Below are 20,707 nucleotides of genomic sequence, written 5' to 3'. Positions count from 1 at the left end.
AAACACACCACCCATAACTTTAAAGCACAAGATTAAGCCCTCTCTTCCAGGTTGCAAGCCCTCGGAGGCACCGATCACCAAACCACACAGTCTGAGACCACACCCACCATGACTTATGTTCCCAGCCACAAAAGTCCATTGGCTTGAGAATGACAGCACTACTTGCAACCCCACTTTCTTAACCACAACTTTAAGATAGCCGAATTAACCATAACCTTTTTGAGAGATTCCACACCTAAAATGGTTTTCTCTCACACACACACCCATAAAAGATGTCCTCCAAGTACCTCAACCAAACACTCCACATTAGTGTCCTAACATTCAACAAGGGTCAGGTGGTCGAGAAGCTTGCCCCTTCTGCTAGCTGCTCCTCCCCTTCCTCTTTACCCCCTTTAACCTTTTCTTTCCACCAGTTTATTTTTAACTTTCGACCTATTTGCACCTTCCTCAATTATCAGACGCTTTCCTTCTTTAGCCATTAATCCACCCTGTTCCACCTTAGCACTTGGTTATGCTGGCCTTCCTCTTACCTCCCTTCCTTGCTAGCTACAGACCTTCGTAAACTGGTGGAAGCTTTTGGTAGAGAGGAATTACTATGGGGGACAGAAGGTTATTATTGTGGCAAAAGCTGATTTTATGGAGTAGGTTTAAATCTTTTGTTGCTGTCCGTGACCCTTCTGGAGAGAATTATCCTACTTGTCTTGGTGTTCTTGTGCCTATAGAAACAGTAAATTATTTATAATCTCCCTACAGGGACAGACAGCAGTAACGAGAAGAAAAAGATGGGTTTTTAACAATAACTGATCTATCTAACACTAAAAATGTTTTGGCTTTGATAGATCAATGGTGGACCTATCCTCTTTCATTTTATGCCCCCAAAACAATTTTCTATACATTATACCTACCTGTGATTATCCAAATTGTCAAACTGTTCCCCTAACTTGGGAGAGAATTCCATTTGTTTCCTGCTGGATCTCAATAAAGAGACAGCCAGAAAAACAAGTAAGGTAAGCCTCAGAACATTCCTTATTAAATCTAGAGTGAAAAAAGTTAGGCTTTGGATTTACTTTAAGCAGCATTAGTTTGTTCTCAATTAAGTCAATGAAGTTTGTGGCCTACCATTAAAAGTAGCTGTATATATTATTCACTTGAGCTAATAAAATGACATGAGTCAATGTTTCTTAATCTGCAGGATATCATGTACTGTGCAGAGTGGCTTGTCAGCTGTGTTTTTGTACAATTTCTGTAATTAATATTTGTTAGCTTCAATGAGCCATGTGATATTAATGTTTCTTCTTACATATGATTAATTGTAAGTTTGTAGCAAATGTATAAATAAGCACCCTGGTATATGGAAATATATCTAATAATTATTTTAATAGATTATATATCTTGATGTTTTAGAGCCTGTTTGGTGGCAAACTTAATAATAAGCTATGGGTGTTGTATATATACGAATACCTTTTCTTACCAATGCCTGGTACATGTCTGCAATGCGTATGCAGATCTTCCATAGCCAATAGAAAATCTCTTGTTTTGGCATCACCTCGACCTACATAAATGGCTTTCTTAAGAAACAGTCACCCCAGAACTTACCTTAGCCCAGGCTTCAACACTTCTTGGTGGCATGAATTACATCATTGCACCTTCCAGCACAGCAGATAAGCTATGTTAGACTTCTAATGCCCTTAGTATACATAGGAAGTACTTGATTAGTTGGTAGCCTAGCCACAGGGGCTAGGATCTGACACCTGAACCTGGAAGTATTCTTCCAGGTTCATCACTTCTAGGAGACATCAAGAAATTTTTGTTTCTTGCCTTCCCTTCCTTTTTTAGAGCCTAACACACATGTAAGCCTGGGACATGTGTGTGTGTTTGTGTGAGAGTTGGTTTGGTTCAGCATTTTCCAAGGATGGAATTTGGACAGCTCACTTATATTGTAGAGCCTCAAGCTTGCTGTATAACATGTAAAAATGAAGGCAGCAACTTTTGAACATGCAAGGACATCAGGTCAGTTAAAATGATGTTTAACCTGGCAAACCCTATGCCCGGTCACTGTGGTGACATTACTTTACACAGAATCTGGGATGTTCTCTCGCCACCAGTTTTTTCTAATTATGAAAATTCCAGTTCTATTACTGCTAAGTTATCATATTTTTGTTCTGTAATGATATATTTTTGTTTTTTAGGGATGCTACACAACAAAATAAATCCGTATAATCACGTTTGTCCAAAGTGCTATACTGACAGAGAACTATGCAAAGGATAAAAAGTTCTTTTAAAGTGCATTACTTCATACTATACTTAAACACCACCATCATCAAGACCACCTAATGTGCCCCATTTCTTCTCTTCTCTGATAAATATTTTTCTTGATCCTGCAACCTAAAACATTGTTTACATATTTTGTGTAAAAGCTTCATTGTGCGTACCTGTGCATGGATCCAACAGACTCCTACAGGGTTGTCCTCGTAATCCAAAAACCTTTAGGAAAATGTCCTATAAAAGTTTCTGCGGATCATATGTATAGAAGCAGTCAGCAAAGTAATGATTTGCTCTAAATGATGTAAACAAAGTGAAAGGTGCATATGTTTAAAAGTGCATTCATCCTTTAAATATCCTGGAGTTCAGTTGAATGACACCATGCAATCACCTCAATGAAATACAGCATCATAAATTTGCACATTTATATCTATTCCAGGAACAGTGACAAAAAAATGAACGTCAATAAACAAATTATTACAAATTGTTCTGCACACCCTGAAAATAGCAGAAACACTTATTAAGAGCTAGGGTGCTGATGCTTGGCAAAGACTACTAAGAGATCCTGTTCCATGTGAAATCAAATATGGAGAACAAAGGCTAAAATACATTCTTTAAAAAAAAGATTTAATATAGTACACAAGGAATGCCTCACAAAACACATACATATTATACGAGAAATTTACTAAATTCTGAAATATACAGTACAGTAAGGCCAAAAACAAACTAAAATAGACAGAAAACATTAAAAAAAAAACCTTTCTGCAAAGATATAATGCAGTCCCAAATTATCCACACCACAAGTACAACAATACCACTAGAATGGGGACACCCCAGGCACCAGGGGGAAGGAGGAAACACAGTGAAGCATTATGAGGAAATAATACCCCTTTGCATGCCAAAGTCCTACCTCTTTGTAGGATTGGGGTAACTAATTATCTCAGTAGGGTAGGGTACTTTGGGGGGAAGGATTAGCCCATCTTGTTTGAAAATGAATTTATCCTTTAAACATTCTGGTGTTCAGTGACAATGTACAAGTGTAAATTCACATCAACAAAATATGTTATCATAAATTTTCACATTTATATCCATTCCTAGAACATTGACATAAAATGAACATCCACATATATCAGAAATACAATGATATTACAAAACTGTAAAATGAAATCTGTCCATAGAATAGTATCATAAAAACGGCATAATTGGACATTTCTCAAATAAAGTGAAGAAATGTACATTAACTTAGAAACCTGCATAACCACATTTATCTTAATTAGGTATTGTCACTGAACTTTATTATCACACCCGTCCTAACTGCAGTGACATCATGCGACTGCATAATCACATAATATCTCACATACAATACTCTGACTAAACTGTATAACACAAAATCACATTTGTCAGGTACAGATGTAACTCAAAGATGACAAACCATATCTGCCCTATTTATAACAAAACTGCACATGGAGCATTATTGATGGACTTTGGGATGTAATTGCAGCTTGTTTTGGACATTTTCTAAGATTATTTAAATTTCACTCATGTATTTTACCTCAATTTGACCTGTACCTAATATAACTTTAATATATGTAGTATAAATGTATTTTATTCTGTGTCAACCTACTTCAAGATGATGTACTATTTCCAAAGAACTAGTAGAGAGAGAAGAAAGAAAAGGCAGGCTTTTGTAGGGCAAAACTTTTTTTTAAAAAAAACTGAAAGTTGATTACAATTTTTTTATTTATTCTAAATACTAAACAGAGTCCTCCTGCGCTAGACCTAGGCTAACACTGATTAACTGTTTTAGAGATTGTAACGTGGTCAAAATATATTGGACATCATATGGTTACAGCAAAATGCAATTGTGTTTCCCTTCCGACAGGTTTCGCCCCATAGGGCTTCCTCAGAGGATTTAGGGGACCTTAGAAATTATGATAATATAGAATATAATCAAAATAATGTAATAATAATTACATAAAAGCATATACAATTAATGAAATAATGTTATATAAGGAGCGTACTTAAAGCTTACCTAAATCCCCTGAGGAAGCCCTATGGGGTGAAATGCGTCAAAAAGGAAAACAAGATTGCCTTTAGCTTTTACCATATGATGTCTTATATGTTTTGACAACGTTCTCTAGGAAGACTCGGTTTAGTACTTAGAATAAATAGCTTAATAAACTATCAGCTTTTAAGAAAAAAGTTTTTCCTTCAAAAGCTTGTCTTTTCTTTCTCTCTACTAGTTCTGCAAATATTTTCAGGTTGGGCACTTTGAGCTAAATCTCTTTAAACAATAAGGTCACTTTCCCTAGTTGAACTCACTATTTCCAAAGACTTGCAAAGAAGCCATTTTGGCATGAAGAAGCATGGGAAGTTGAGCTGCTGCAGGAGGTGAGCTTTGTACGAATGGTACAGGTGAGCTAAGTGCTGGGGGTGCAGGAAAACTATGTGTGGCCCCATCTATCATTTGCTACAGTGCATGCACTATTGTTTTTCTTAGAATGCCCAGGTAAGTCTACCATCCTGATCTCCCTAAATGCTGCTTGAGGAAAATATAACCCTTACTGCTTTGTTAGTATTGCTTTGAGACATTGGCCCTGTTTTTTTAAAGCTCTCCACGGCTGGGGAGGATACACTTTCATCAGTGAAGCTGGGTGATCCAGCAAACCTGGAATGGATTTCTTCAAAGTAATTTGCTAGCAAATGTTTTAAATCCTGGACCACATCCATTTGAGGTTTGCTGGATCACCCAGCTTTACTGATGAAAGTGTATCCTCTCCAGCCTTGGGGAGCTTCAAAAAATTAGGTGTACTGATCCATCATCTTAATCCAGAAGCTTCAGTATATTCTTTGTCACAAGCTTGGAACTAGTCATAAGTCTTAACAAATGCAAATTCCCCACTTTTTCATTCTTCATTACAGATTTTTGTTTTTAATGCACAGGTCATCTCTGGAATACTTATACATGCACATCTATGTTTTCCCTTTAAAAATCCTGCAAGTACAGTAGAGTTTTTACTAATCTATTGTTCTTTCAGGTATTGTGGTAGGCTGACAACACACAGTGTTTTTGCTAGATTCTTGGAACCTGCAATTGAAACCTAATTTTTGTATAACTGCCCCTTTGGGCACCAATTTTGCAGCCACCAAGCAATGATGCATACCATCATTGCATACTTGGATCCAGAGTCCCCGAAATAAACAGCAATATTCGAAGTACAGTATCGGCAACCATTGTTCATTTTTCCATCTTGATAACAGTCGTCTACTACAAAGAAGGGGAAATTTGATTGGCTGGCACAGATTTGTGTTCCATGAACGCCATCACTGCTCCCTATACTGCTGTCCAAAATCTACACTTCTTGATAAAGAGTGACATAAAAAGACAGCATTACAACTTCTCCGAACACAGTGACATAGTAAACAAGACGGATTACCTGCTGTGTACCATAACATTACAAAAAAAGCATTGATAGAAAAATCTCATTCTGAGTAAAGTTTAAAATACTTTCTAAGGAATATTTACTGTCATAAGACATCAATCACCCACACTGCACCACTCAATGTGTTACTGTTCAGCACGAGTGCCCTTTCTAACTAAAGCACATGAAAGAATTCCTGACAGCCAACATAACAAATTCAAAAGCCTCATTTATAAATGCTAGGCAACAAATAAAAAGCTAAATTTTGACTCATCACCAAAAATACTTTGGTGTTGACAAATCTTCTCTTTTGATAACCCCTCCTGCCCACTGTCTGTTATTGTGAAATTAACAAACTTGCTGCAACTATCAGATGCAGTCATCTGTGCCCTAAAGCAGGAGATGATTTATGTAAAATTCACAGACATGATGGAACAGGAGATTGTTACAAACAAAAACTGGACCCCTCAACTACAATGGGCAGATAAAGGTGTGTTTTTATTACAGGTAAAGGAACTTTTAAGAATCCAGTATGACTGCATCACTTATGTTTCTTATAATATTAATTGATCATTACATGGAAAAGGCAGTGAACTTTGTTGTTTTAGGAATCTGTTGGTATAAAGAAGATCTAACAGAGATGACATGCTGAAACTAGGGTGCTTTTTATTTGGATATAGCAGAACTGGTACATAACTTCGCTAATTAACTTTACCTCTATACATTAAAGTTGGCAAAGTCTCAAAAAAGTGTGAATCTCCTCTGTGTCACTCCGCTGACATCTATTATCACACACACAAGCTACCTGTCAATCACAAAGAGATGCACAACCTAAAGGCATTGCAATACTGAGCATGTATATCATAATTTGTTATTTCATTTATTCATATTAAATCTTGTATTTTTTATCATATGTTATATGATCAAAAGACTGTCATACACAGATGATTACTAATGATTCATATAAGAAAACCGAACTGTGCACTGGTCAGCAAGAGGCATTGGACCACAAAATGCATAAAACCTTTATTTCGGCACCGATCCCTTTCCTTTGCCAAGACATACAAGATGGAATAAGGTGCCCTACAACCTACTTGAATAATATAATTATTACTGGACTGAAGAGGTTTTGATTTGTAACCAGGGTTGTGTAACAATATTGGAGGTTTTGATTAGATATGCATTATACCTGAAGGACTAAACACCATTTTTTATTGAATAATCGATTAAATCTATGTTAATAAATGTACAATTGTTCTTTTTGGTATGGTTACCATTATCGGTGGTGGTGGATACAGTTAGAAATTACACAGTATTTATATAGCGACAACATAGTGCTGTAAAAAACCCATTTTCATGGCACTAGCTGTGCCTCAAAGGGGCTCACAATCTAATGTTCCTACCATAGTCATATGTCTTTATTACAATCTAAGGTCAATTTGGGGAGTAATTAACCTAACTGCGTGTTTTTGGAACGTGGGAGGAAACCTGAGTACCCAGAGGAAACCCATGCAAACACGGGGAAAACCTGCAAACCCCAAACAGATAGTGCCCTAGCCGAGATTTGGACCTGGGACCCAGGGATGCAAAGGCAAGAGTGCTAACCACTAAGCCACCATGCCATTTTTTTTTTATTTTTTTTTTTATGGCTGTCCAAAAATTTATGGTTCAATGGCACATACAACTTAAGGCTTATCTAACAAAACTTAGCACTAGCACTACTATTTTTGTTGCTTTTATCAACTTAGAATCTAGGGGACTCTTTCCATTATCAAGAGATTTATACATAGCTGTCCTGATTGGGTTGGAATTGAACTAAGAGGGTTTGGCCTGCTTATCACCAGTATTTGTATAACGGGTATCATGGCTTCGTGTGTACCCCTAAGATTGCTTTTATGGGAGCAGACTGCTAATGACCTCCCCAATACCAGGAATCAACAACTACATATCTCAGTTCTCTATGTTTCCACAACTAGGAGTTTTCAGGAGCAGCAGTATAAGATGTATTCCACAAGACCTGTTGTCTTACATTTACTCCACTACTGACAGCATAGCAAACCTAGATATTGTGGAAAGGTATATTGGAAGGGTTGGATTTATCTTTCCGAAGAAATATATTGATTTCCCAAAGAATTACTTGCATTTAAGGCATCTGATATCATGATGAATATCAATAGGGTGATCAATACATTGCTTGGTATACATTTTCAAAAAATAATACATTTGTGTTTATACTGCATGAAATTCATCAAGTTTCAACCATAATTGTGCCATTGTGGTACGAGATCCAAAGAAGTACATATGGAACACTGCTGGCTATAAGAGCCATTTTTAATGTATTATTATGGTTATGCAGGCGATATAGGGCATGAGCCCTCACGTTCTACTGATCTGTTTCTCTATCATAGCACTAATAGCCGCAGTGTTCCAGAAACTAAACCAACAGGTATCTTAACTCAAGCGTTCTTTTGAATTATGAATCCTTTTAACCGGAATGTCTGTAGAGTAGAATGAAAGAGCATAATGGAGAAGCTAAGACATAAATCATGGTTTAGCATTAAGAACGCTCATGCCCAGCTTCAACTGATAAATATTTGTTTGTTCCCTTTAGAATATACTGTTCATTGCTTATTCTATATCCTCAGGAAATACTAAACAAACACCACTTGTACAAGTGCACTGGAAGCTTTTGTTTGAGTGTTCTTGAACCAGTCAGGCATTTCCCTGCCTGCGGGAGTCCTTCTATTTATCATGTTTTTTGTATTATTAACTCCTCTGTCACTATGTCCTTTCTTGATCTTTCTCAGTGAGGTGTAACTTTAAACTGGCTAGCTTGCAGATTTCAGTTGCCTGGCCACAGCCATTCTACAGCCCATTGTCCCATGAAGCCAGCAATACGGGGTACCACCTGGAGGTAATATGAAAGTCTTCACTGCCTGATACCATTGTGGTGTAAAAAGGAGAACAGTTAAACAAGCAAATAATCAATGGTTTCCATGTATACAAAAGTGCTTTTAGTATATTGCCTGGGCATGTTTGATAATGTTAGTAGAGGGAGTTTGCTGATACTCCCAATCTTATTTCATGAGTGTTTATAGAAACTGGCTTCAAATATTCCCCCTGGATAGGATCTTTTTCCACCAACAACTACTCAGCAATGTCTGCTGCCTCCTAAAGACACACTGATCATTGCCCTTTTCCCCTATCCAAAAACTGGACAATGACCATCAATGTCTATAAGTACCTTTTATTAGGTATCAATAACAAAACAAAGTCTTAGACGAGCCTTGGCAATATTTCACTTTTTGAGCAATAAAATTATGTAGTTAATGCTGTGTTCTATGGACCATATGTTAAAATGGGTGAGCAAGTAACAAATAGGATTTGTCCAAAAGATGTAATTTTATATCCAGGCAGAACTTTTCAATTTTTTTGAAAACCTAGTTTTTAGATGTCTTACCATGTACAGTGCCCTGCAAAAGTATCCATCTCTATCAATGTTTGCCCTGTTTTGTAGCATTTCAACATGAAATTAAAATGGATCTTCAGTGTTGTCAGGATTGTTGAATGAAAATAACATCACTTGAAACAATGAAACTCCCTAAATGGAATCTACCACAACCAATTACCTTCACATAATTAGTTGATTAACTAATCAACTAGCAATTAACTAATCAATCAATCAGCAAGACCAAAAGCACTCTACACAGGTCAGAGACAAAATATTGGATAATTTTGATTCATAAATTGGTTATACAAAAACATCTCAAGCTTTGAATATCCCACAGAGTACCATAAATCCAATATAACAAAATATAAAGAATATGCCACGTCTACAAACCTGACAAAAAAAGATCACCAAGCTTTAAACACTGGGCAAGGGGGGCATTAATTATAGCTGTTGCAAAAACACCAAGGATAACACTGAAGGAGCTGCAAAGACCAATGGCAGAGATAGAAGCATCTGTCCACAGGAGCACATTGAGCCATAAAATCCACAGAACAAAGCTTTATGGATAAGATACCTGAGAAAAAAACATTGCCAGAAAAGAAAACATGTTTGGTCTAACAACATATAATTGACTATGAAAACATATGGAAAAAGGCTTTCTGGTTATATAAAGCTGCGTACACACTTGCAATTTTTGTCGTTGGAAAGGATCTTTCACGATCCTTTCCAACGACAAGGGGCTGCAAGATGCATGAACGATGCTGTACATACAGCACCGTTCATGCTCTATGGAGAGGGGAGGGGGAGAGCGACGGAGCGGCACCCTGCTGCGCGCTCTCCCCTTCCCTTTCGTTGGCCATTATGGGAAACACTATGTGTGGCACAAACCCAACACTTCCCATCACCCCAAGAACACTATTCTCACAATGCATTATGGTGGCAGCATCATGGATGATGGAGATGTTTTTTGTTATCCAGAGGGTTGAATGAAAGTTGAATAGCTATAAATACAGGGTAAGTGTAGAGGAAAACGTGTTTCAGTCTCCCATAGAGCTAAGACTTTGTAGGATCTGAATCTGAATCTTACCTTTAACCATTATTGGTCAATCAGCAGTTTCCTGGACTTTAAGGCTATTATAGCTTACTGCGTCCACACGAATATTTGTTTATGTATAATATAGATCATTCCTATCATTTTACAACTGGGGTGTCAAACTGTGGCCCGGGGTCAGATTTGACCCCCAACATCTTTTTTTGGCCCCCAAAGGAATCCTAAATATGAACTGGACTGTTTTATAGACAGGAATTTTAGTAGCGGCGCTTTTTCAATCAGGAGGGAGTTCTAGCCCCGCATTGGCTCTATCTGGCATTTCTAGCACTCCCCCTCAGCTGTACTTTTCCTTGCTACTCAGAAGGCTACAAATAGAGAAAGAGGCATAGGATTTTTTCCTAAATAATAAAATAAATATTAAATATATAATAACATTAATATTTATATCTAATATAGGCTTGTCCCAGATTGAATGTGAAGCAAAACCTTTTTATCCTATATGAAAAGGTTTTAAATCTAATGAGAAGAAAAAATGTCCTCAATTTTTTCAATAAAATTCAAGGTTAGTCCGCGACTTTCTCTAAGGTTAAATATTTGGCCCTATGTGCATTTGAGTTTGACACCCCTGTTTTACAGTAAAAGCCAGCCATTATCTTCTACAAATGGACAGCGACATAGGCCAGTGGGAAACCTGAGGTGGAATTTCTTGAGATTTAAGAAAAAGTAAGAAATAAAAGATCATTTGTTTTATGTGAATAATTTTGCCAAGGATGAATGTGTTGTTCTATAGTGTCAGTATGAGGTCACAAAATCTAATAAGAGATAAAAGAGGAAAGTGTCTAGGTAATATATTTGTATATTCAGCATAGGGTTATATCGTTGGATGATCAATCCTCAGGAGCACAAACAACTCAGTGTCCAGTTGTAAATATATTATCCAATACACAGCTTATATATACTGAACTCAGGCATTTATTGGCTGTAGGCTAATAGATTGTGTTACAAAAACTAAGGCTGAACTCCAGATGGAAAAAACACCATTAAATAAAATAATTGCATTTGTATGCACAGCGAGTATCAGCATTAGTCCTAATGTAAACCACCTGTAATCCTCCATAAAGCTGTATTGCACAGAACCCTCCAACTAACCCTAGAACTTTCCTGCTAGAGCTGGAGAACAGAGTGATGACTTCACCATGGTGTTATTGCTGCACAGTGTCCAGACACAAGCTGGGGCAGATCCAGCATCAGGATTGTGCTATGCCATTGCAAAGTAGTCTGCAAGTAGGGTTACAGGTAGAGTAGACCTTGACTTGTCCTACATTTATTTCACAAACTACTTGGCCTTCCAAGTAAGATGGTGTATAGCGATGAGGTGTGCAGTAATCTGTGGTTTGCAAGGTGATCGGTCTGGGCAGAGTTACAGAAAAGTATCCCTGACCAATGGCTGCGGCTTACTGCACACAACCTAATAACAGTAGTTATTAAAATAAACCTGTCATTTTGGTAAAGTATGAACGCTGATTTAATGACTTAAAAGCACTTAGCTTCTCTTCCCTTCACTAACATATGAGACCTCATCATTGAATAAATCTGAAATAATATTGTAATTGGGACAAATTATTTACTTTCAATAAACTGTGGTCAGAAAAATACTCATCTAAGAATATCATTTTGTATTAGGTTATGGTTGTCTACAATATTAGATTGTTCTTTATTCACATCGTATTGTTCTAACATAATATTATTATTATTATTATTATGCATTTTTTATATAGAAGTCCATACAAAGTCCATGGTCATGTCACTAGATGTCCCTCAAAGGGTCCCACAATCTAATGTCCCTACCATAGTCATATGTTATTTTTACTAAGGACAATTTTAGGGAGATGCCAGTTAACCTAACTGTATCCTTTTGGAATGAAACCAGAGTACCCAGAAGAAACCCACAAAAACACAGGGAGAACCTGCAAACTCCATGCAGATAGTATCCTGGCTGAGATTTCAACCTGGGACCCAGCGCAGCAAAGGCCAGAGTGCTAACCTCTGCACACTGATGTTCTTTTCAGTAAATATGCATGGGGGGAAGGCTAAATATTAATCAGTGAATTTGACATTCACTGAAATATTCTTTGGTGCAGAATGTTACAGGTCTGTGTTTTTTCCATAGCAGTAACTGATTCTCAACCAGAAAATGTTTTAGAGAATAAAATATGCATTGCATTATAAATAGACCCCATGGTGTCTTAGTAATGTACAACTACAGTTTTGATTGTGATGGTTAGGCAGACCTATAGAGAATGTTTTGCAGATAATTTAGATAATTATTATCATGTGACTTTTGGTACGTTGATCTTTTTTTCGTGCCACATTTCTTTACGTTTATTTTTTTGTTATTCCTAAAGGAATCTACAAGCTGGTATTTATAAATTCCTAAACATAACTTATCTTTGCATAATGAAGAGTTGGTTGGCTCTGAATCCACAGCCCCGCCATTGTCCCCTACAATACATGCCTCTCTATTGGACACAAATGGGGGCTCTAGAAGACAAGGCCCATTAATTGTAATGTCTCTATGGAGGAGCAGCATTTTTACCCTAGGACAAAATGTGTGTTTATGACCACAAACCACCTTCCCCTCTTTTCATCCCTATACCATAAAAAGGTGTTCCATGTTTAATAGAGGTGAACTATGCAGGGCTGATAAAACAGCTTCAGGTAACACAGGGAAAGAGCACAGGAATCTACAAGCTCACTGGGTTTCTGATATGATCAATAGATATAATATTTGCATGTATAAAAACTATTATACATCCAATGGTTTAGATAACAGACTAAAATAACATATAAAATAAATATACAAAAATATAATAAAATGAAAAAGCTTATTGTTTGGGTTTAAAGGTGCACATTAAGTGATGTTGCATGCCAAAGATGCAGCCTACCTGCTGACTCAGAGGTCATCATTCATTTTTCATATTCCCCCAGTCAGCAGCATTTCAGCATTAGAGTGACTGCAGTTTGCAATGGCATTTAGCCTAACTCAAAGTTCTGGTCCTCCTGAAACTTTTGACCTTCCCTTGCCAGACGCAGGGAGCTAATATAAATGCTGCCCTTTTTATATAATCTCTACCCATTTCACATTTCAGCCCTGTTACTGGGTTATGAAAACAAGAATACACAAATGGAGATACTATGCTGCCTGCTTTATAAGCCATGGTATCAAGTGCCATCAGCTGATGAAGAACATGTGGAGCAGGAGCAGATGGAGATCATTAACTCGTAGCTAAAGGTCCAATTCAGGATTGAATGTTATGTGTGCTACAATGGATAGACTTGTGACTCTTCTCAGTAAGTGCTAAATCTCAGCCGGTTCAATTCTCCAGTTGAATCTTTTTGCAAGAGGCCAGACAAAGTAAATATAAAAGAAACAACTGCAAGCTTTAACTGCTCTGCTCTATTGTCAACCCTTCCAAAGCACACACATCAGATAATCGTCACCTGAGTTTGGTCACGAATCTGATACATGTACAGTGGTCCTCGGACGTTGTCCATTCATCAGCCACAACAGATTAATGAATCAGAAACAATCTCTGTTCATTCCTATGGAGGTAAGGCACAGCTTGCTTGGCCTCCCCTTCCTATAGTGCAGAACTGAGCTCTCCCATGGAGGAGAGCACAGGTGGGCAGCTCACTTGTTCTACAGAATGGGTGCTTTGTGCACAGCCTTCCATCATTCATATGTCACTGGAAAGTATCATGAAAGACTGTGATCACCGACAATACCCTGAGGTTCATTGGACATCTGTACAAGGCTTTAGCCATGTTCAGATGGGGCTGAGGTTGCAGTGTAAACTACCTTACTTGGGTGGCACACTACATATAGCAGTTCATAGAGAATGAATGGAGGCGTCGGGGCATTTCAGTGAGCTATAAATGTGCAAATGCTGCCTCTTTAAGAACCAACACAGCAGTGCAAGAGGCCAAATGTGTGGCAAGGTGCCAGCTGCCAAGAGCCGCACAGGGATTCTTGTTCTTGCAGCAAGTTTGCACTACCTGGCACCTAACTTCCAGTAAATAAGGCCTTGGCTATACGTAGCATACAGAACCAGAAGTGAGTTATCTGGATTAGTTTTCCTTCTACTGTAATTATTTTACACACCTCATGACATTCAAACACTTTCACACAAATTCAAATTAAAGTTTTGAAACGTCCATGTTTATATCACAGTTTTCATTGCACAGAGAAACCAAAATCATTATCTAGAACGGTAAACTAGGACAAAGAAAGCCTCTGATTTATCATAGCTCTCAATGGCTGGTTTATACTTGAGGTGTGCAGTGTAGTGGCCCAGTTTTCTAGCTGAATATAGAGCACTTCTGACACAGCGAGTACAATAATGTGTTTACTAACAAACCCTGATTATTGATGTGCATGTGCACAATATGAAGTGCTCCATGCATATTATGATGAAGGCCCAAAACCTTCAGTGTCTTGGAATGAATAAGTGGCCCAAACACCGCATCCTTCTCCCAGGCCAGCAATTGAAGGTGGCTAGGAAGTACCTAGCTGATGAAAAGGAGCACATATTTAGGACATGGCGGGAATTGAAGCCTGTGACCAGGTGGACCAGGCAAAGAAGGTCTTCCAAAAACTTAGGTCAGGTTTATCTTGATGTATTTACTTGTATTTATATAGCACCAACACATTATGCAGCACTTTACAAATCCATAGTCATCAACTGATCCTCAGGGGCCCACAATCTAATGTCCCTACCACAGTTATATGTCATTAGCACAAGCTAAGGCCAATTTTGAAGGGAAGCCAATTAACCCAGCTGTATGTTTTGGGAAGGACCCAGAGAAAACCCAGAAAGAACAAATAGGGAACATACACAAATAGTGTTCTGAGATCTGAACCTGGGACCTAGCGCAGCACAAGTCACAGTCCCAACAATGCTGCCCTTGTCATTAGCAATTAGAATCTGCCAGTTAGAGTCAGGAGGCTACACTTACTTTAATTTTATGATGATCCCCTGCAAACCATGAATATTATCTTTGTTTTCATATTGTTGGAATGAATAAAAGTGAGCAGGGTGATCTGAAATTGGAGTCTGAAGCACCTATGTACCTATAAGAAATGCATTTGATGCTAATCCTTCATATATATAATACACACACAAACGCACACCATAATGTTTAACCATAATTTATTCAGTACTTTCCTAAATCAATAATCTTAACAGAGCTGTCATAACCTCCAACAGTGTAATTTATTTGCAATTTAAAGATCAAATCTCATTTTATGAAGCTGGAGGGAGTCCACTAGTGTGTGATCTCTGCCCCAGGTCTTCTTTTAGCTTAAAAATCACATTATCTTTTTATTGTACCTTTACCATCTTTAGTTATACACACTGGAAGCCTCTATGTGTTCTTAAGACTATGGAGGTTTTTAATTACCCCCAAGGATAGGAAGGGTCAAAAACCTCCTTAAGATCATGTGCAAATGTCATGTGCAAAGGTCTTAGGATCATGTGAAAAGGTCACATTACTTACAAAGGAATGGTATGGGTGGAATATTGGATCTATGGCAAACCCAGAACCTAACCCATTCCTTTCTCCCCTCTCTCATCTATTCACATTTTAAAAAGCATTAAATCCCCTTTTTTTCTTTTCCAGCACCCATTTAAGGAGTGAAGAATGGTGATCCAAGCGTTGCAATACTGGTGACCAGTTCTTTTGTTATAATGCATTCTTTTGGAACCTGAGACGACTCCATCAATGGACAGACAATCGGAGGTGTCCACACCACCCATGTTGCAATGTGGGCACTGAAAAATTACCCCATCACCTTGCTGTTTAATAAATATAAAATTTGGGACCACAGATTTAGGGCAAGAAAGTTCTGAGCTTGCCTGCTGCCACCCATTGTAGAATATCTATTCTTGGTATATTAAGGACCAAAGCAGTAGTGCTAAACCTGAGAAGCTGGCAAGCTGCCATGAGCTGCACGGAAACGGATGTTCCCACCACCAGGTTAAACAAGGATTAGGGTCATGCTTGTTTAGCATTTTCAGGTTAAAAGAAATCTATACCTACAGAAACATGGAGGCTGAAATTGGTGAACTCTCCTTCAAATAACATTGATTGCTCGTCTGTCAGGCTAATTTAATGGCTTCTATACTTCCTGAATCAATGACCCAGGACAAGTGTAACAGTTCTAGTTTCCCAGCTGCCTCTTTGCATGCTCAAAAGCTCAGAACTTTTTTGGCCTAAATCTGTGGTCCCAAATTTTGTATCTATTACAAAGCAGGGTGAGGGGGTAATTTTCCAGTGCCCAGTTCCAAGCAGGGGTGCAGTGGGGCGGGCACGCAGTGCCCCAACTTCTTTTAGGAGTGGGGACACATGCCCACTCTTATTTTGCAAAGATCCCTTTGGTGGTCCACGGCTCTGGCCAGTCTGTCCTCCCCAGCGGGGTCAGGAGAAGGACCTTGCTGGGGGGGCGCACTGGCAAGAGCAACGGATCATGTCTCCTGTATTGAATTGTAGGCTCAGACCTGCGATGGGAGAGTAGGCGGGTTCTGGTATTATGCCGTCACTCTGGGGGAAGTTTCTTCCCCTTTGAGTGACACACAGGCAGGGGTACAGTGGGGCGGGCCATGGATAGTACTGTGTCCCCTCTTCGTTTTTTTACAACTACACCCCTGTTAGTAAGTAAAAAAAATTATTTAGGTTGCCGTTTCTGTACACCTATTTTACAAACATAAGTTCCCAGGTGAACCTTTTCAAAATGCAATATCTCCATATTTTCCTTGGGAAAGGTTTACATTGACATTTTTTGATAAAGTGGAAAAAAAAACTGTTTTGTGCACCAAAAGTTACCTTTGCTGAAATCTCAGCACCAAATGCTAGTTATATGATTCTGTTTGTGATTCAGTCACCCCTTCCCCATCCAGATCAGTGATAACACTATTTCTGGGTTCAGCTTTGCAGCCTCCAGTGTCACCTCTGACTTGTGACCTGTTCATTGGTCAGCAAAACTGCATCTTCACCTTTGTCCAATAAGCAGGTAGGAGACTTAGAAAAGCTGAACCAGTCCCAGTCTTATAAATTAAAAGACTGGGAAAAAAAGTATTAAAAATCCTTTAGCAGGTAAGAATATTCACATGTACAGTATGTAATCCAGTTGTGTTGATCGCTAAATCCCTAAAGTTCCCCTTTAGGACAGGGATACACCAGTCATCAGAAGTTGAACCATACACTGGGCTTACATTGGTAAAAAAAAATCTGTTAAGAAGTTTACTGCTTTACCTGGTACATAGAATAATAAATAAATGCAAACAAATGGGATTTTTCTGGCAAATAAAGATAGATTTTCTACTTATAACAGTTACCAAATACATACAAAAAGTGACAATTGCAATATATACTAGACATAGCCCAGTTCAAACATGATGTATATAATTGGAATTTAGGCAGTCGTCTCTTTACCCGACGCGTTTTGCCTTGTGGCTTCCTCAGGGTTTTTCTTGGAGTCTCTTTTTAATGGATGATGGAACATAAGTACCGTGAATAGGAATTAATACAGTGTAGAAGTTTTGGAGCTATATCTGGCAAAAGTGGCCGGATGTGGTCTAGTAACCCATAGGGGGGTAAAGTAATACAAGTAATCCAAAGGGGTGAGTAAATAGGGATTTTCATGTTTTATATATGAGGCAGGTGATGGGGCTCAGAATCCTGTACAGAAAACAACTAGCAGGAACCAGCCAAGAGTATGGCTGTCTGTGACGACCTGATGGTGCCTGAGATATATATATCCTCTATTTACTATAAAATGTTTTATTTATAATTTCCTTTATTCCTCTGTTCTTTCTGACCAAGCAGTCTCACTCCTCTTGCTACAGTAGGACTTCACTTATCAAATCATTAAATGCACTGACTTTTACCTAAACTTGAAAAATCATCTGTCTGTTCAATGTCTTTTGAACAGCTTGGCGAATCCCTGCTATGTATTTGTGATTTTCTCCATGCATGTAATAAAAAAAAAAAGTTACACATGAGGCAACATTAACTCGTTGATATTATCAGTGAATCACAGGCCACACTGGAAATAACGTGCTATGGAAAACAACTCAGCTGTGCTAGGCTACTCTACTCCGTGACATCATCAGGAGTATTAATTCCACCACGCCGGGCTCATGTCTCTTGGGATCTGCCGTTCCCCGTGATCTCGATCACTCAGCAGAAGTTCCCGTGGCAAAAGTCACCGGTCACACTATTTCCTTATTAACCTTTTTTCTGCTAGCACAAGCTGTAACTTTACAACCAAAAGGGCACGGTGAGACGCAGGTGTACAATCCATTTCCCAGCACAGAATTTGCTTTATCCCACTTCAAGTGAGACAAGTTCACTTGTTCACAAGCCAAAGCTAGCTAGTCCATCAAACACGGGGACTCTTCTGGATGGGTTTCCACTGATTCTTATGATGTTCAAACAGACTGCTGTACATCAGTGATTCACAGAGAAAACTGATTACTAAAGGTTGGAGGAAGATAAGTGACTGTCCCTGATTGCTGTCTAGCAAGGACAGTATACCCTGTGCTGCTTTCTGTATGTGTCTGATCCACACACATAGATGACACTAGATGTTCTGCTTCAGGACATATGGCCACCGAGGTGGATGCACCTTAGCCATCCAATCCCCTATACCATCCCTATATATATTCACATTCTATATAGGCATTCCATTTTTCATGCTGGAAAGATAAAATCTCCTACATCAAAAACCCAGTGCGCATTGAGAAAACAGCAGTTTAGTATAAAATAGCTTTTTATGAGTTAAAAGAACTGATCCTACCCTACCATAGATAAATTACTCCTTGGAGGAACCTATAAAAGGCACCTGGAAATATAAAGCCTTTAAGCCTTGCCATTTTTTTAAGACGCATTGGAATGCCAACACAATTCATCTCCGGCATGCAGCATTTAAAGTACAGGTGAACGTTTGCAGCAATAAAAAAAATCTACAGGTTCGGGCGCCTGTCTGCAGTTCATGCCCCTTAAGGTGAAGGTGGCCAGCTTGGTGCAGACTTCCAAGGTTACACCCTACCTACTTGATGCAGTTCTTTAAAAAAAAAAAAAAAAAAAGTAGTTATGTATGCAGCTTGGTGGGAATGCACCAGAGTTTAGTGGGGGTTAAGTAGGGAAAACAAAATATTGAATGTGTTCTTGTAAGCTGATTAGAGGTACCAGTGCTGCAATGATAACCTAAACCTTAGAGGTGCTACAAATGACTAACAAAGTCCACCAAGAAATGTAGGGGGACCAAGCATGTGAAGACATTGAAAGTTTGATAAAGGCAAAAGGTTGACCTTAACTCCTTGAAAGCCAGACTCTTAGTGAGGAAGGGGGATGTGGAGAGCTGGAGGTAGGATGAGATACAAGCTGCTTAGCTGGTCACCTTCTCAATGACCTTTAGCATGGACACATTCCAGAATCACCTACCTGGCTGCAGGAGGTGTGGTTGGAGAGGAAGGCTAGGAGAGCATCTTCAGGGAGCCCACAGCTCGCCATCCTAATGGGATACACAGCTGTGCAGGAGAAGAGGAAGGGCAGGGAAGGGTGCAGCTGGTGCAATGAGGCTGGACAGTCCTGAAACTAGGTGCTGCCTGGCTTGTTCTCTCTCCTCCACCAGTGCCTGGCTGCTGAACGCTGGAGCGCAGGGAGCACAGCCTGAGCAGGATGGGAGGACTGGAGAAGAGAAGGAAGGAGGGGCAAGCTGGAGACAGAGAGGAGGACTGTGTCACTGTGACATGGGGACACACAGGAGGCATGATCACACTCATACCAGAGATCATACATATATATATACATACATATATATATATATATATATATATATATAGGGATCACTAACCATTGCAACATTGGAATACAAAGTGCACCAGGACACAAACTGCACACTTGTCTCATCATCAATATACTGGAACTGTCTCTTATATATCATCCCATACCTCCCCAACTGTCTCTGATTTGAGGTTTAGATCCTTTATACTCCTCTTTGTGGGTGGGTATATCTACAAAATGTATTATTTAACTATTAAAAAGTAAAAGGCACTAAACCTTTTACCCAGCTTTTAAATCTTTACATTCCTTTTCTTTTCTCTTAAAGCTAATATAAAGTCATAATATAAATACCGGTAATACTAATAAATATTAAAATAAAGTAGATGTGAAATTAGGCACTTTCCAGTTTATTCAATCAGTTATTTAATGGAGGCGTGGCAGAGTTGTGTCATTTACCTATATACTTTACTCTTCCTACATGCACACCTCCAGCCATCCTGTCACCTCCAATCCATCTGTCCCTCATTCCACTGCATTACAAATAATAAATACCAAAAAACAATAATGATAAAAATAATAATACAAATATTCCTCTTTCTAGACTGTTATATAAATAAATAAATTATAGAACTGCCAAAATATTTACATTGTGTTAAGCTTTTTATTAATTTAATT

The 20,707-nt window shown here is 38.6% G+C and overlaps 1 protein-coding gene across 1 annotated transcript in view; it reads right to left on the bottom strand.

Annotated features, from left to right (window-relative positions):
- The window catches only part of PPARGC1A (PPARG coactivator 1 alpha), an 808,090-nt gene extending 788,259 nt beyond the window's left edge, over positions 1-19,831 (bottom strand). Inside the window, exon 1 of the mRNA XM_072406385.1 lies at positions 19,691-19,831. Within this exon, the coding sequence (XP_072262486.1) occupies positions 19,691-19,759 (69 nt within the window). The 5' untranslated portion in view covers positions 19,760-19,831. The remainder of the gene's footprint in view (positions 1-19,690) is intronic.
- Between the last annotated feature and the right edge of the window lie 876 nt (positions 19,832-20,707).

Source organism: Pyxicephalus adspersus, chromosome 3, assembly GCF_032062135.1.
Source record: "Pyxicephalus adspersus chromosome 3, UCB_Pads_2.0, whole genome shotgun sequence".
In the NCBI taxonomy this organism is placed as follows: Eukaryota; Metazoa; Chordata; class Amphibia; order Anura; family Pyxicephalidae; genus Pyxicephalus; species Pyxicephalus adspersus.
Note: the sequence above shows the minus strand (reverse complement) of the source record. Positions and strands in the feature narration are given on the sequence as shown.